Consider the following 15,938-nt stretch of genomic DNA (forward strand, 5'->3'; position numbering starts at 1 on the left):
GTTCTTGGATGTTCCAGTTACTGAATCCAGGCCGTGATGCAAGCAGTCTGTGTGCCCTCTACCTCATGCTGTGGAAGTTTGAAAGATTATTCAGATAAATCACCATAGCAATTGGAGCAGGAGCAAATGTGTTCCTTTGGAGGAACAGCACCTGTGGGATTGATAATGGAGGAAGCCGCAGAACAGTTGGAAGTGGGAGCAACATTTGTTAGTAGAGAATTAAAATATTGGTGAGCATTGAGAAGTGGGCAAAAATGTTAGAAAGGAAATTGGAATTTGAATCAACTAAAGTATCGGCATAAATGTGATGCAAGTGGATGGGAAAGGAAAAATACCATTGGTGGCAGAGAGACCCAGGTTGATTGGAGGAAGCAAAAGCATAGTGTGAACATTTGAGATGGCAGTAATGTCGTTTGTGTACAGTTTAAGGGTTCTGTAATCAACTCGTCCACAAAAACTGCTTTGTATTGGAAAATGAAATGCAATGAGATTCTTGTACAAAGATAGTGATTGTTTGCTGTGTATGTTCATTTGAAATACTGGATTTGTATTCCTACAGAATCCTGCAAGCCAGTTACCTGTTGGTGTGGCTGAACGAGCCCAGGAGTTGTTTGCTGTCCTATTCATGTATGTTGTGGACATGTTGATCTGGGCAGAGGACAAAGAACTGCCTCCGGGACTACAACCGAGGTATGCAAAGGGAACTGTCTATTTTATGCTGAATATGCTGATGAATAATTGAAAATATCAGAACATGAGAATCGCGAGCAAGAGTGGCCATCAAGCCATTTGAGCCTATTCTGCTATTCATCATGATCACATGATGATCCACTTCAATTCCATTTTACTCTTATTCCCCCATAAACCCTCTGCTCTCTTAATATCCAGAAATCTATTAATCTGCTTTGAATGAACTCAATGACAATCGTTTGGAGCAGAAGATTTCAAAGATTCATCACCCTAAATGAAGAGGTTTCCCCTCCACTCAGAAATAACCTTCTCCTTATTCTGAAAATATAATTCCTGGTTCTCAACTCCTAAACTGAGGGGGAGGGGCATTTACATTGTCTATCCTGTAAGAATGTTACAAATTTCAATGATTTCTCTCATTATTCTTGACGAGAGTTTTAGTTTTAATTTAAATTTAAATGTACAGCATGAAAACAGTTCCTTATGGCCCCCATCAAAACTGTGCACAACAGTTCTACGTTCTCCCACTTTCACAAATGCTATATACCCACTTGGGGCATTTTACAGAGGCTAATTAGCCTACAAGCCCAAGCATCTGGAGGTCACAGGGAGAATGTGTATACCAGGGGTGGGCGTGGAAGCAGATACAAGTGTTGTCTTTAAAAGCCTATTAGATAGACACATGGATATGTGGGGGATATTTGAGGGCACTTGATGGATCTGGATCACATGCAGGTAGAGATTAGTTGAACTTGGCATCATATTCTGCTCAGACATTGTCGGTCGAAGGGGCTATGTTCCAAACAATTTTTTGCGAAGTACTTTGGTACACATGTCAATAATAAGCCAGATCAGCCTGAAGAAGGGTCTATCCATGTTCTCCATGGATGCTGTCTGACCCGCTGAGACACATTGTAAACCAGCATCTGCAGTTTCTTGTTTCTTCCAATATTAGTTTAATGCCTCGTTGTATCCTCTTCACTACAATCCTATTTAGTATCCTAAGAAAATTTAGAAATGTGACATTTGATCCTCTTGGACAAATCATTTATAGATTATGAATAGGTGGGGACCTAAACAGCCTTACCACTTCCCCGCTACTCATAGCCTGCTAACCGGAGAGAGATCCGTTTATCACCACTCGGCCTATGTGATTGCATTGAATTAGTTAGTTCTCTGATGTAGGAAGTTAAGTTTCCAGTTGGATACGGTTTATTACACATGGGATAGGATTGAAACCAAAAACATCAATGCAATAGCTGTTCATTCCCCAGTATATTGTCAATTTGGTTTACTGACTACTATTAAATTACTTGATCTACGGAGAGAAACCTGGTAAATATTGTCAAACGGAACAACTGATATTATCGCCTTGTGAATAAACAAAAAACCTGCATGTGCTGGAAATTGGAAATAAAGACAAAAAAATGCTAGAGATATTCAGCAGGTCGGCCAGTATCTGTGGAAATGGTTAACATTTCAGGCAGATGGTCCTTCATTAGAAATGGAAAAAGTGAGAAAACAAGTACAGGCACACCACCGGGAGGCCCTCCACACCCCCTCCCCCCCAGCCTCCATCAATCTGAAGAAGGGTTTTGGCCCAAAACGTTGCCTATTTCCTTCGCTCCATAGATGCTGCTGCACCCGCTGAGTTTCTCCAGCATTTTTGTCTACCTTCTATTCTCCAGCATCTGCAGTTCATTCTTAAATACAGGTACACCACCGATTTTTTGGCACCCTTGGTTCTAGAGCTTTGCTGAGAGTTTTGTCCATCCAACAGAGGTTGTGTAATAATAATTTATAATAAAAATAATATGAGTTGTTCCCGCTTGATAAGAAGGGAGAAGACAGGGAGACACGAGAGCGCAGTCAACGGCAAACAACATAGTAAACGTGCACCGAAAACTGAGCTCGCTGCTGTTCAGATACTGCTTTACTGCGCTCTCCATAGTTCACAAGCCGTGCCCACTCACTTGATCTTGAGTTCGGCAACTCGCGTGAAAGTGGGGGAGGAATGTAAATGCCAATAACAATATCGTTATCGTATTGATAATCTATCATAATGATAGATTTCAGATTTCACTGTTTTGTATCGAACTTACCAGTTCTGCTCCATGTTATCTATCTATAATATTAACTTTGTTTTTCTCTCTCCACTCAGCTACTTGTTCTGCTGTCATTTAAAAATATATTCCTTTCCTTTTATTCTCTGCAACAGTACTGATCTATTTTTCATGTCTCATTGTAAGCCCCGCCTTACCTCTCTGAGCTGCTTCATCCCTACGCTCCTGCTCGGTGCCTCAGGTCAGCTGATCAGCTGCTCCTGGAGGTACCGAGGTCTAAGCAGAAGCTCAGAGGGGATAGAGCCTTCTCTGTTGCTGCTCCGACATTATGGAACACTCTACCTTTGCACATTAGACAGGCCCCTTCACTGTCCATTTTCAAAACTAGTCTTAAAACTCTTTGCTATTCCTTGGCTTTTCTCCCCTGCATGAGACTTTGCTCTTGTTTTAGTGTTTCTATTATTGTTTTTTATTGTTTTTACTGTCTTTTAATGTTTTTATTGTTTTGTTTTATGTTTATGATTAGTCATGTACAGCACTTTGTTGCAACAGTGGTTGTTTTTAAAGTGCTCTATAAATAAAGTTCAGTTCCGTTCAGTTTTCTTTCTGGCTTTCTCTGACTCAGAAATCAACAAAATATCACTGAGGCAACCCTGACCTGACACTATCATAGATATTACCTTTATTCTACCCATCCCTCCCTGACTTGCTGAGTATAAGCTTATAGAAAGACTGAAAGCCTGAGTTATGTGCAGCCCTTACATATGATTAAGTGTTTTGGGGACCAGTGGCATGGATTTGCCAGCTGCTTCGGGGCTCCAGGCATCTTCTGCCTGGTGGGAACTCGAATCGTAGCTGCATTTTGGATTTGCAAACTGTTTGTATTACAAATGGTTTGCAGCAGCAGAACCCTGCTGCAACATGGGTGGTTCTGTATCTTGTTTTGAATCTTCTTCAGAGCGGAAAGCTGTCTGATCTATTTTTGACTGCCCACTTTTGCTTCCTGGAAAATGATCAATCATTGAATTACAGGTGCACAACCTTTTATCCGACGATCCAAATAACGAAAACCTCCGAATAGCGGACATTTTCTCGGTCCTTGAAGAAAGGTCCTTGAAAACGTTCACCGAGGGCGGCCCGCAGAGGTGACAGCGGAACCTCCGGTCGGTCCTCGAAGAAAGGGGAACTAAATCCTCATTCATAAAAGAAAAGGTGAGGGTATATTGCGCGGGAGGGTTAATAATTGACAATATGCTGCTGCCTGTCCGCTGAGTTAAAAGGTTCCCACGGTAGACACGATACACAGTGGGCAGGCGGCAGCAGTTTAACTCAGCGGGCAGGCGGCAGCAGATTGTCGCTCCCTTCAGTTTCACCCCACCTACACCCCTCTGCTTCCCGGCCATGTGTGTGACCCCTTCCCTATCCAGCTCCCCGCTCATTGCACATGGAGAACCCAGAGACCCACAGCCTGCAGCAGCCCAGCCCAGCCCCGCTCCAACTACAGAGGAACCTGGGTTGCGGATGGGGGGTATGGAGAGAAGGCAGGTACGGGATACTGAGTTGGATGATCAGCCATGATCATATTGAATGGCGGTGCAGGCTCGAAGGGCCGAATGGCCTACTCCTGCACCTAATTTCTATGTTTCTATGACGGGGCGCAGCTCGGGGCGTCGTAGGGGCCCATCGGGGAGCGGGTTCCTGTTGGTCCTGACGTCTCCGGCCACCTGCTATCCTCCGGGAACTGTACCGCCCTTGCAGGAGAGTGGGGTTGTTTGCAGTTGCAGAGGGAGGGGGCAAGGGCGGTACAGTTCCCAGTCTCAGCTCCAGTCCAGGGGGGTGGCCGGAGACGTCAGGACCAACGGGACACCGACCCCCAGGCCCACTGCAAGCACGGAGATCCCAGAGACCCACAGCCAGCAGCAACTCCAGCCCAGCCCCGCTCCAACTCCAGAGGAACACGTAGGGGCAGAAGCTGATGGTGTGCAAGGTACGTCTTGTTCTTGGGGTGGCGGATGAGGGGGCGCAGCTCGGGCTGTGGGCAAACTGCCACTTGTTGCCGTAGCGGCCCATCGGGGAGCGGATTCCTCTGGAGTTGGAGGGGGAGGGGGGTATTGTGCTGTTTGATCGCCCCCTGCTATCCCAGGGACAGGGAGACACAACGGCTTTTTAGACTGGTGGGCAATCACTTCCAAAGTTCTGCCCACACAGTCAGTACACCTCTCCTACACTGCATTTCATACAAACTTTTATTCTGCAAGAAAAAACGACATTGAAGACTCAAACTCGCGACCGAGTAACTGCCAGGATTGAGGCGCAAACTCGCGACCTAGCCGGGGATTCAAGAATAGCTCAATTCAAGAATCCCCGAGCTAGGCCGCCTAAGGGCATGTAGCCCCGCTAGGGTGACATGAGTGCGAGAGGTGATTCAATGCTGCGGGCACATTTACAAATTCAGGAATTCATTCAACACACTGCATTTCATACAGACATTTATTCTGCAAGAAAAAACGACATTGAAGACTCAAACTCGCGACCGAGTAACTGCCGGGATCAAGGCGCAAACACGCGACCTTGCGGATATGAGCCGGGCACTCCACCACTGAGCCAGCCATTAAAATCTACGCTAAAAAATTTCCATTCCGAAGGCCGACAAATTCTGAATTACGAAAAGTGTCTGGTCCCAAGGCTTTCGGATAAAAGGTTGTGCACCTGTACCATCAAATCGAACCATCACATTGTAACTCCTGAAGGAAATACTTTGAGAACTTATTAAGTTCTTGTCTCAGGTCTAATCAGCTTTCAAAAGCCAAGTCCGAATAAAGGTTGACAGTCAGCGTGGTCCATGTGGTACAAAGAGCCTGACACTGTGTCGTGTGACAGCCTCTTTTCATATTTCACGTGGCCTGTGTCTTGTGCCTGTCGATAAGTGGAATCTGAAGCTTGTCAGCCAAGGTCACTTCTGCAAATCAGAGCATTGGTGACTGGCCACTTGACTATATGTGCCCCTAGAAAGGTTTTTAGAGCTGTTTCTAAATATCATCTGATCTTTTCTCAAAAAATGGATGTCAAAATTCATTGAAAAATAATTAATTTATGTAAATTACTTAAGGATAAATCATTTACCTTGTCCAGATTATTGACTTTCTCGCATGTATAGCAGCGTGGCAGCATAAAGCTGGTCTGCCAGAGACCATGGGTATCCAGCCCTCAGTATGACTGAGTTGTGTCCCTGGACTCAATGTTTAGAGTGGGAACTCAAAGGTACCCAGTACTGATGTCCAGTACATACTGTGCTTTTGCGTTACAGTGCAGAACCACATAAATCAAAGCTGCCATGAAGAGAGAGAGAGAGATGGACAATGATCTAACCAATTTTTTTTTTGTTGCCAAATGACACGAGAAAACAATTAAAATCAATGAATCTACTGCTGATTTAAAAGATGTATTTCCGAACAAATTTCACAGCACTAGATTCTGAAGTAGCAATTGTGAAATTCCATTTGTGTGGAAGTTTGGGATTTCCCTATTTATGCAGGAATCCTGAATCTCTAGATAGTCCCAAAGCCATTCCATCAGATAAGTTAGTCAATCAATTCAATTTTTTGAAAAGTATTTGTGCAGTTATAAATAATTGAGTTTAGTTTATTATTGTCTTGTGTACTGGGGTACAGTGAAAAGCTTTGGTTTGCGTACTACCAGTCAAAGAAAAGACTGTACATGTATATAATTAAGCCGTGCACAGATAAAGGACAAAGGGTACAACATTTAGTACAAAGATAGAACGTTAAAATCCGATTAAATATAGTTCAAAGGACATCAGTCGGGTAGATGGGAAATCAGGACCGCACCATAGCTGTTGAGAGGATGATAACAGATGGGAAGAAACTGTCCCTGAATCTGGAGGTATACGTTTTCAAACTTCTGCACATTCTGTCTGATGAGTGAGGGGAGAAGAGGGTGTGACCAGGGTAAGACTGGTCCTTGATTATGCTGGCAGCCTTGCTGAAGCAACATGGTGTATGTAGATGGAGACAGAGGCAGACAGGCTGCTATGTGTGACAATCTAGGTTATGTCCACAACTCTGCAATTTCTTGCGGTCTTGGATGGAGCTGTTCCCAAACCATGCTGTGATGCATCCTGATAAGATGCCTTCTAATCTATGGCACATCTGTAGAAGTTGGTGAGCGTTATTGGGGACATGCCAAACATTTCTAAGCCTTCTAAGGAAGTAGAGGTGTTGGTGTACTCTCTTGGCCATGGCTTTGATATTGCTGGCCCAGGATAAATTGCTGGTGTTATTTATTCCTAGGAATTTTAAGCTTTTGACCATCTCTACTTCGGAGCCATCAATGTGGACTGGGATGTGTACCACTTCACTTTCTGAAATCGATAACAATCTCCTTTGTCTTGCTGACATTGAGAGAGAGGTTGTTGCCTTGGCACTAAGTTACAAGATTCTCAATCTCCTTTCTGTACTCCATCTCGCCGTTAATCAATATCCGACCCACTGTGGTGGTGTCATCTGCAAACCTGTAGATTGAGTAGGATTGATATTTGGCTGCACAGTAGTGAGTGCATAAGGAGTATAGTAGGGGGCTGAGAACACATCCTTGCAGAGCATCAGTATTGACAATTATCCTAGTGAATTATTTGTCACCTATCCTCGCTGATTGTGGTCTGTTCGTCAGGAAGTCGGGGATCCAGTTGCAGAGGGGAGTGCTGACTCAGAGTTCCACAAGTTTGAAGATGAGCATGGTTGGAATAATTGTATGGAAAGCAGAGCATTAGTCAATGAATAGGCGTCTGATGTAAATGTTCTTATCTAGGTGTATAAGGCCAGGGAGATGGCATTAGCCGTGGACCTGTTTGTGGCGGTTGGGCGAACCAGCCTCTCAAAATACTTCATGATGGTGGATATCAAGGCCACTGGACAGCAGCAGTGAAGGTTCCTTCACTGGATGAGCAACAATTTGCTTGACTGCATATAATTAGGTACAAAGCACAAGTCAATTGTGAGATTGAATCACCCCACCCCACCCAACTAGCCCAGCTGAGTGCAGCTCTAGCAACAGCCGAAGAAGCTCAACACTATCCAGGGCAACGTAACTGTCACCCAATATACCACATGGGACATTCACTTTATCCATCTCCGTCAACCCCTTGGCTGTAGCTTTAGCAGCTTTTCTTAAAATGTAGACTTGTAATGCTAAAAAGGTTGATAACATCTGACTGGGTTAAGATAGCTGCACTCCCTTTCATGTACTCCCTACACCAGAAGCACTGTATCAGTTTAAGAGGGAACTGATTGTTCAATGAAAATGTGAGATGGACAACAAATGCCAACCCTTTTAAAACACCCTGAGAATGGCTCAACAGTTTACTTTAAATTATATTTTGTAACTTAGAATCCTTTTTTAAAAAGTTATTCTTGAAACATTTTACAGGCAACCCCATTCGGGAATGTTGTAAACCGTACCATGATAGTAGGAGAAATGGGTGTGAATCCAGATGAGGCACAGGGAAGAGTGGAGGGGTGGGGGGGAGTGTGTTCTTTAGTTACCTAAAATTGGAAAATTCAACGTTCACACCATTGGGTTGTAAGCTACCCAAACAGAATATGGGGTGCTGCCCTCCATATGCATCACTCTGGCAATGGAGGAGGCCCAAGACAGAATGACTGGTATGGGAATGTCAAGGGGGATTAAAATGGTTAGCAACTGGGGGATCCAGCAAGCCTTGGTGGACCAAGTGTGTTCAATGAAGTACGGTGGATGCCTAGTCTGTGCTGGGTGTCGCCGATGTAAAGGAGACCACGTTGGGAGCACCGAATGCAGTAGGTGATGTTGGAAGAGGTGCATGTGAATAAGCCTCTGTATATGTATAAAAATATATTAACTGTTTTTTAAATTTATCAATGAAAAATGCAGTAGGCAACACCTGAATTCTTAATTAGCCACAGCCAGCCAACATAATGGTCTGCTAATTTGGATGTGTGGAAGGAGATTCCATAGCTTTAGATTGAGATGCCAGCAAATGGTTTGCACTATGGCTACCAATTCTGTCTAGAAATATGTGACAAACCTTTGAAGAAAATGTGTTGATGAAACATCTTACCTTTAAACTTTGTATCCAACAAGGGAGAAGACGGACTCTTATTTCTGTGTTATGTTTAATGATGAGCAGCATTCCTTTGACCATGTAATCTATTCACTCCAGCGGTCATTGGGCTGTTCACAAAAAGAAGCCCAAAATTATACCATCTTGATAGATAGAGAGGTAAGTGCTTCTCACCATTGTAAGCTCATGCCAACACAGCTTATTTTTAGATTGTGTAGAAATTTTTGTAGATTAACATCACCGAATGCATTCAACAAGGAAAAAAAACAAATACTGAAATTGTTATGCTTTCCAAAAGTTACCTTTACTAAAAAAATTAAACATTTACTGTGACAGTAAAAGTCTGCACGCTCTGTAAAATAAAGCACATGAGCAAAATAGATAGGCTAACAAACAGCTTGGGAGATATTACATTGAGAGAGATCATATATACATGTGTAACTTGAAATGGAAAGGACTGTTGGAAGGATTAATTAAAAAATTAGAAATAAGCTTGTTTCTGAATTACTTTACACACATGGATTTGTTTTTGACCGTTTCATTATAATACTATTTTTTTTCAAGTTGTAATTCTCTCTTATTTCACCAGGGCCGTAGAGCTGTAAAGGATGGAACAATGCTTTTGTGTCAAGAAACAAAGCTAGAAATTTTTGTAAGTAAGACCAAATCTTTGCGCTCTGCATCCATTAAATCTGGCTGAAAATGAAGCAATATAACATTAGCTTAATCGGAGATCCGTGATATATGGCACATTACAAAGGGATCATATATGTGATATATGGCACATTACAAAGGAATCATAATGTTTCTTGACTGCTATGATGGGGGACAAAATGAGGAGTTGTAGATTTAATTTAGTCATAAGCAAAACCAACAAAGAATTCAAATTAAACTTGAACTGGGATGTGTTAAGAATATAAAATGAATCATTACAATGAGTAAGCATGATACCTAACTTCCAGCTCTTGAGTTGTCCAGCAGACCTGTTAAATAAAAACTGAGAAACAGCAGGATTGTGCCACCAGACTTTGGATCATTTAATTTCTTAACTCGCCTCGGGAGAGTGACAGCAGAGAATATTATTTTGCTAACAGTTGTCTTGCCTCATGGGATTTGTGCAGGCTGAAATATAATTGTCAATATAATCACTGCTTTGAGTTCAGTGTTTAATTCCATCATTAGCCAGGTTCATAGAACAAAAATGCATTTGAGGAAAAGCTGGATGAACACAAGGGGATAAAGTAAAGGATAAACCTGCTGATAGGATTAAATGAATAGAGGTGGAAGACAGGGAAAAGGTATATGTGGAGCATGATCGCTAGCATGGGACCATATGGGCTTATTCTGAGCTGTACAATCCTATGGATTACATAAAGCTGTCTGCTTACATCAAAGATAGACACAAAATGCTGGAGTAACTCAGCGGGACAGGCAGCGTCTCTGAAGAGAAGGAATGTGTGACGTCTTGGCAACTTTCCTTCTCTCCAGCATTTTGTGTCTATCTTTGGTTTAAACCAGCATCTGCAGTTCCTTCCTACACATTTTGTGTGCTTACATTGAGTTGCATTTGAGGGAAGGTGAAAAGTAGATATTTCAGATTGCTGATGTTTGATAATGAGGATGACTTGCTGAATAGATAGTCAATGCAAGAATATAATTGATACAAATATTTGATTCTTTAAACAATGCATTTGGCCAAACTGAAGAGAATACTGCAACGTGCATTGCTATTTTTTTTTCTTCTAGAACATTACAAACAGTGTCTTCCAATCACCTCTTCGTGTTGAGATTCTCCACTCAAATGTTGTATTCCATCAGGCGTTTGCTTTGCGCATTCTCTCCTGGTTCAACCAAGTTATTGGGTATTCAGGCAAGTGCAAAACTTATTCTTAAGCTTTCTTTAAGAAAAATAGTGCAATAATTTTGGGTAACTTAAATCTTCACATAAATTAAATCAAATTGGCCTGGGAGCCTTGAGGACATGCTCACCATTTGAATTCTGGACAGATTTTTTAAACAGAGGTCCTCTCCAGATTACAAACGCATGACCTATTTGCAGCCCAAACATACAAACGAGCATTTGGGAGACCTGCGTGTTGCATTTGCTGGAGGCTGCAGGCAACCTCTGCCAGGTGGGGACTTGGTTCAAGACTGCATTTCGGCCTTGCGAACCATCTGGTTAACGAACTGTTCACAGGAACTGAACCTTGCCGTAACCTGGAGGGTGGGAGGTACCTGAAATTTGCTATGGAATCAACCAGGGCACCGATTACTTTAAATCTGGACATGCATAATTAGACAGAATTAATTAATCTCACAGAAACCAAATGGGAGCAGCAAAGTGTCCAACAAAAACTAGAGACTGAAGTACATTATCAGAGTAACTTTGAAAAACTATACAAACTCCCAATAAGAGTTTATACTAGCAGTTAACAGCAAAGTAGCTCCTCTAAAAATTGAACCCTCTGAAATCGAGACTGGAAATAATGGTGAAAAATAATAAAATGGTAATTAAAAAAAAACCCTTTTGTATCTGTCCGCGTGGTGGAAGACAAAAAATCATCCCAATAATAAAGGTAACAGCGGGGAAAAGAAACAAACCTTTCATTAAAAAAAATTACCAAGTCTAGTCTGATATACTTTAGGTTGCATTGCTAAGATATACAATGTAAAGGCAACAAAATAATTTTCAATTGGCGTTATTGCACTGTATGTGGATGTTCAGCTAATTGTGACCTTCAAACACTGGCAAACTACCAAGCAGCGGTTTACACAGTGTATGTGCACCTGAGAGAGGGAGAGACATTTGCAAACACGTTTTTCTATGACTATCGTCACTCAATCTATCACCAGTGAAATTCAGTTTAGGCCCAACACAGTGCACTGCAGATTGATACAATGGAATTGTCTTTCTACTACTGTTGACAAATAACCTTAGTTTGAAAATCTGGGACAAGCTGTTCAGAGATACATTGTGCGCCCAGTCCAAATCCTTTCTCCATGTGACATTTTATGGAAGCATTAAGTATTCTTTGCATACACCTATCTGTTTATTCTGTTCCATATCAATTAACTTGATTAAATTAGAGCAACAAGATTGCATTTATTTTGAAACAACGGCAATTTATAAACGACATTCTTCACAATAATTTCCTTTATTAGAGTTAACATAGAATATAAAACCGTATAGCCCAGGATTGGGTCCTTTGACCAACATGTCCTTTGTGCCGAACATGATGCCAAATTAAACTGATCTCACCTGCATGTACATGATCCATAGCCATCTATTCCTTGCACTTCCATGTGCCAATTCAATAGCCTCTTAAACGCAACTATTGTATCTGACTCCGCCACCATCACTGGCAGTGCGTTGCAGGTCCTCACCTCTCTATATAAATAAACCTTTCCTGCACTTCTCCTTTAAAATTCCCGTTATAATCTTATAGCTATGTCCTCTAGTGCTGGACATTTCCATCCTGGGAAAAAGGTTCTGATTGCCAACTCTAAGTACGCTGCTCGTGATTTTATATACTGCTATCAAGTCTCCACTCAACCTGCAACATTCCAGAGAAAACAACCTAAGTCTATCCTGCCTGATCTCCTGGTTGCTCAGCACTTTAACTCCCCCTCCCATTCCCAATCAGACCCTTTTGTTCTGCACCTTCTCCATTGTCAGAGTGAGGCCTAGCGCAAATTGGAGGAACAGCACTTCATATTTTTGCTTGGGTTGTTTACAGCCTAGCAGTATGATCATTGACTTCTCTAACTTCAAATAGCCTTTGCTTTCCCTCTCTCTCTCCATCCCCTCCCCTTCCCAGTTCCCACCCCCCCCCCCCCATTTCTCCGACTACATTCTATCTCTGTCCCGCCAACTCTCCTGACATCAGTCTGAAGAAGGGTCTCGACCCGAAACGTCACCATTCCTTCTCTCCAGAGAGTTACTCCCGCAATTTGTGTTTACCTAAGTCTATCCAACCTCTCCCTGTAACTGAACCCTCTTTAATCCAGTTAGCATTCTGGTAAATATCCCCTACACCGTCTCCAAAGCCTCAACAACTTTCCTATAATGGGGCGACTAAGACTGCATGCAATACTCTAAATGAGGCCTAACTGCAGTAGTCATAATAACAGGACAAATTTTTTGGAATTTGAAGTTTTCAGCTGCTTGGATATGTGGACCAAATGAGTATCTTTCCAATCCTTATTAACTGGATGAGCCAATCACTTAATGCAAATAGCAGTTTCCCCAAAGTTCTGGGCTAAATGGATTCATGCATAGAAACTTAATTAGTTAGCATGACTGCCATGATTTTTCTGAGGCTAAATTTGTATAATTTAAAGATTTTTTTAATATGTTCACAGGATTTGGTTGTCACTGACAAGGCTACTATTTATTGCATATTACTAATCGGATTTTAAAAGTCGCTACCTTAACTGTTGAGTTCTGGCGATGAAGATACCGTAACCCCATAATGCAGTTGGATAGAAGTTCCAGTTTAGAGCCAATAACAAAGAGGACATTTTGGAGTCGTTATATTTCAGGGTTGTGTGTGATCTTGATGGGGACTTTCCGCCCGCTGCCCTTGTTATTGTAGATACTGGGGGGAATCGCAGGTTTGGGAAGTGTTAGAGGGAGTCATGGCAAACTGTTGAAATGGATTTTGTAGATGGTATATACAGCAGTGAGGATGCAATAGTAATGAATGTTTAAAGGTATGCTTTATGAGATCAAATAATGAATGTTACAACTATTCATCCAAGTAAGTGGATTATATTCTATTACTATTCTAAAGTCTTTTGGGAAGTTAATTGAATGGATGTAAACTGTTCTTCTGTATAGCTGGATTACGTCAGATTTTCTGTGAGGTTATACTTAACCAACCTCCAGGCTCGGATCAACCTTGCCTGGTCAGCAAATTGATGTTAGCTGACACCAAATTGTGGAAAGGTTAGTAAATTAATATTTTTGTGTTTCTAATTGAGTCCTAAACATCCATTTTCAATTCATTAGGTACACGATACCCACAAGTACTTTACTTTCCGTAGTTTCCCACAATCTTATAGAATTTTTATTTCTTGGACATGTGGAAAGTGGGATGTTTTTAAATGAGTGACAGTGCGAGTTCAAGGTATGCATGTTCTTCTTAGAATGAAAGGTAGAAGTAAAGAGCCTGGGATGACGAGAGAAAATGAGGCAGGAGCCTTCGATGAGATATATGAAGTGTACAGTGTACAGAAGTGGGAAAACATATACCTCCAAATTCAGTAACAGTTTCTTCCAAGCTGAACTTCCTAGCCATCAGGCAACTAAACCATCCTATCACCAACTAGAGAGTGGTCCTGACCTACCATCCATCTCATTGGACACTGTCGGACCATCTTTAATTGGACTTTACTGAACTTCATATGTTGCACTTAACTTTATTCCCTTTATCCTGTATCTGAACACTGGGCAGCTTGATTGTAATCATGTATATTCTTTCCACTGACTATAAAGCATGCAACAAAAAAATATTTTCACTGTACCTCACACGTGACAATAATAAACAAAATTAAACTTGTTCCTCTATTTAAGAAGGGCTGCAAAGTAAAACCTGGGAACTTTAGGTCAGTAAGACTAACATCTATGGTAGGAAAGATCCTGGTGAGGATTTTGAGGGATAAGATATTTATGCATTTAGAAAGACTGGGTTTATTTTATTGTCATCATGGTTTTATACATGGAACAGATCGTGTCTTATGAATTTGATTGAGATTTTTTAAAGAAACAACCAAGAAGGGCCAACGATATAGTCTTAATGGACTAAATGAAGGCCTTTGATAAGGTTCCACATGATATTCTGCTCTAAAAGGTTAGATCAAAGGGATCCAGGGAGATTAACTGGATATAGAACTGGCCATTGTAGGAAACGGAGTCAGGCAGTGGAAGATTCACACTGCAGGGCTATGACTAGTATTTTGTCTCGGATTGATGCTGGGGTCATTGCTGTTTGTTTTCTATATCAACGATCTGTATGGGAGTGTACATGGCATGATTCGTGTGTTAGCGGCAGTCACCAATAAAATAGGTAATGTTGGAGACGATGAAGATGGTTGTCAAGAATCAGCTGGGCAAGTGAACTGAGGATTTGCGAAGGGAGTTTAATTCAAATAAGAGTGAGATGTTGCATTTTGGGAAGTCAAACCAGGAGAGGAACCTCAAAGTGAATGGTAGGACGAATGCCACAGAGCACAGGAATCGAGAAGTACAAGTACATGGTTCCCTGAAATTTGTATCGTAGTAAAGAAGGCCGGCATGCTGACCTGCATCAGTGAAGGAAGTAGGTGTAGAAGTTGGGATGCTATGTTACAATTGTACAAGAAGTTAGTAATGGCCCTGTCCCACGGTACAAATTCATTCCAAGAGCTCTCCAGAGTTTGCCCTGATTCGAACTCGGAGATTTACGGTAATGGCCGCTCGTCGGTACTCGGGGCTCTCGTGGACATTTTATCAACGTTGAAAATTTTTCACGAGTCTTCCCGAGCTTACCTGCCGTTAACGAGTCTTCCCGAGTACCTGCCGTTAGCGTTACGGGGCGCTAAGAGACGTCCCCGAGCTCCGACGTACCCGCTACGTTCATTCTCTGTGCTTACCACGAGTTTGATTTTTTTTAAACTCGGGAGAGCTCTTGGAATGAACTCGTACCGTGGGACAGGGCTTTAAGTCTGCACGGAGTATTGTGTTCAGTTTTTGGTCACCCTTCTATAGGAAAGATGTCATTAAGCTGGAAAGATTGCAGAGAAGATTTTTGCGGATGTTGCCAATACTCGATGGCCTACGCAATAGCGAGAGGTTGGCCGGCTAGAGCTTCATTCCTTGGAGAGCAGGAGACCGAGGGGTGATCTTACAGTGGTGCATACAATCAAGAGCGGAATAGATAGGGTGAATGCTGAGACTTTTACCCAGTACAGGAGTGTGAATAACCATAGGGCATGGGTTTAAGTTGAGAGGTGAAAGATTGAATAGGAACCTGAAAGCCAACTTTTTCATGCAAAGGGCGATGGGTCTACAGAATGAGTGGCTAGAT

At 42.1% G+C, this 15,938-nt stretch overlaps 1 protein-coding gene across 1 annotated transcript in view; it reads left to right on the top strand.

The window, feature by feature from the left end:
- ubr1 (ubiquitin protein ligase E3 component n-recognin 1) overlaps positions 1-15,938 on the top strand; it is a 149,391-nt gene that overhangs the window by 19,980 nt on the left and 113,473 nt on the right. Inside the window, exons 5-9 of the mRNA XM_055640892.1 lie at positions 560-690; positions 8,892-9,030; positions 9,461-9,523; positions 10,618-10,741; positions 13,712-13,819. Of these exons, the coding sequence (XP_055496867.1) occupies positions 560-690; positions 8,892-9,030; positions 9,461-9,523; positions 10,618-10,741; positions 13,712-13,819 (565 nt within the window). The remainder of the gene's footprint in view (positions 1-559; positions 691-8,891; positions 9,031-9,460; positions 9,524-10,617; positions 10,742-13,711; positions 13,820-15,938) is intronic.

This window comes from Leucoraja erinacea, chromosome 9, assembly GCF_028641065.1.
Source record: "Leucoraja erinacea ecotype New England chromosome 9, Leri_hhj_1, whole genome shotgun sequence".
In the NCBI taxonomy this organism is placed as follows: domain Eukaryota; kingdom Metazoa; phylum Chordata; class Chondrichthyes; order Rajiformes; family Rajidae; genus Leucoraja; species Leucoraja erinaceus.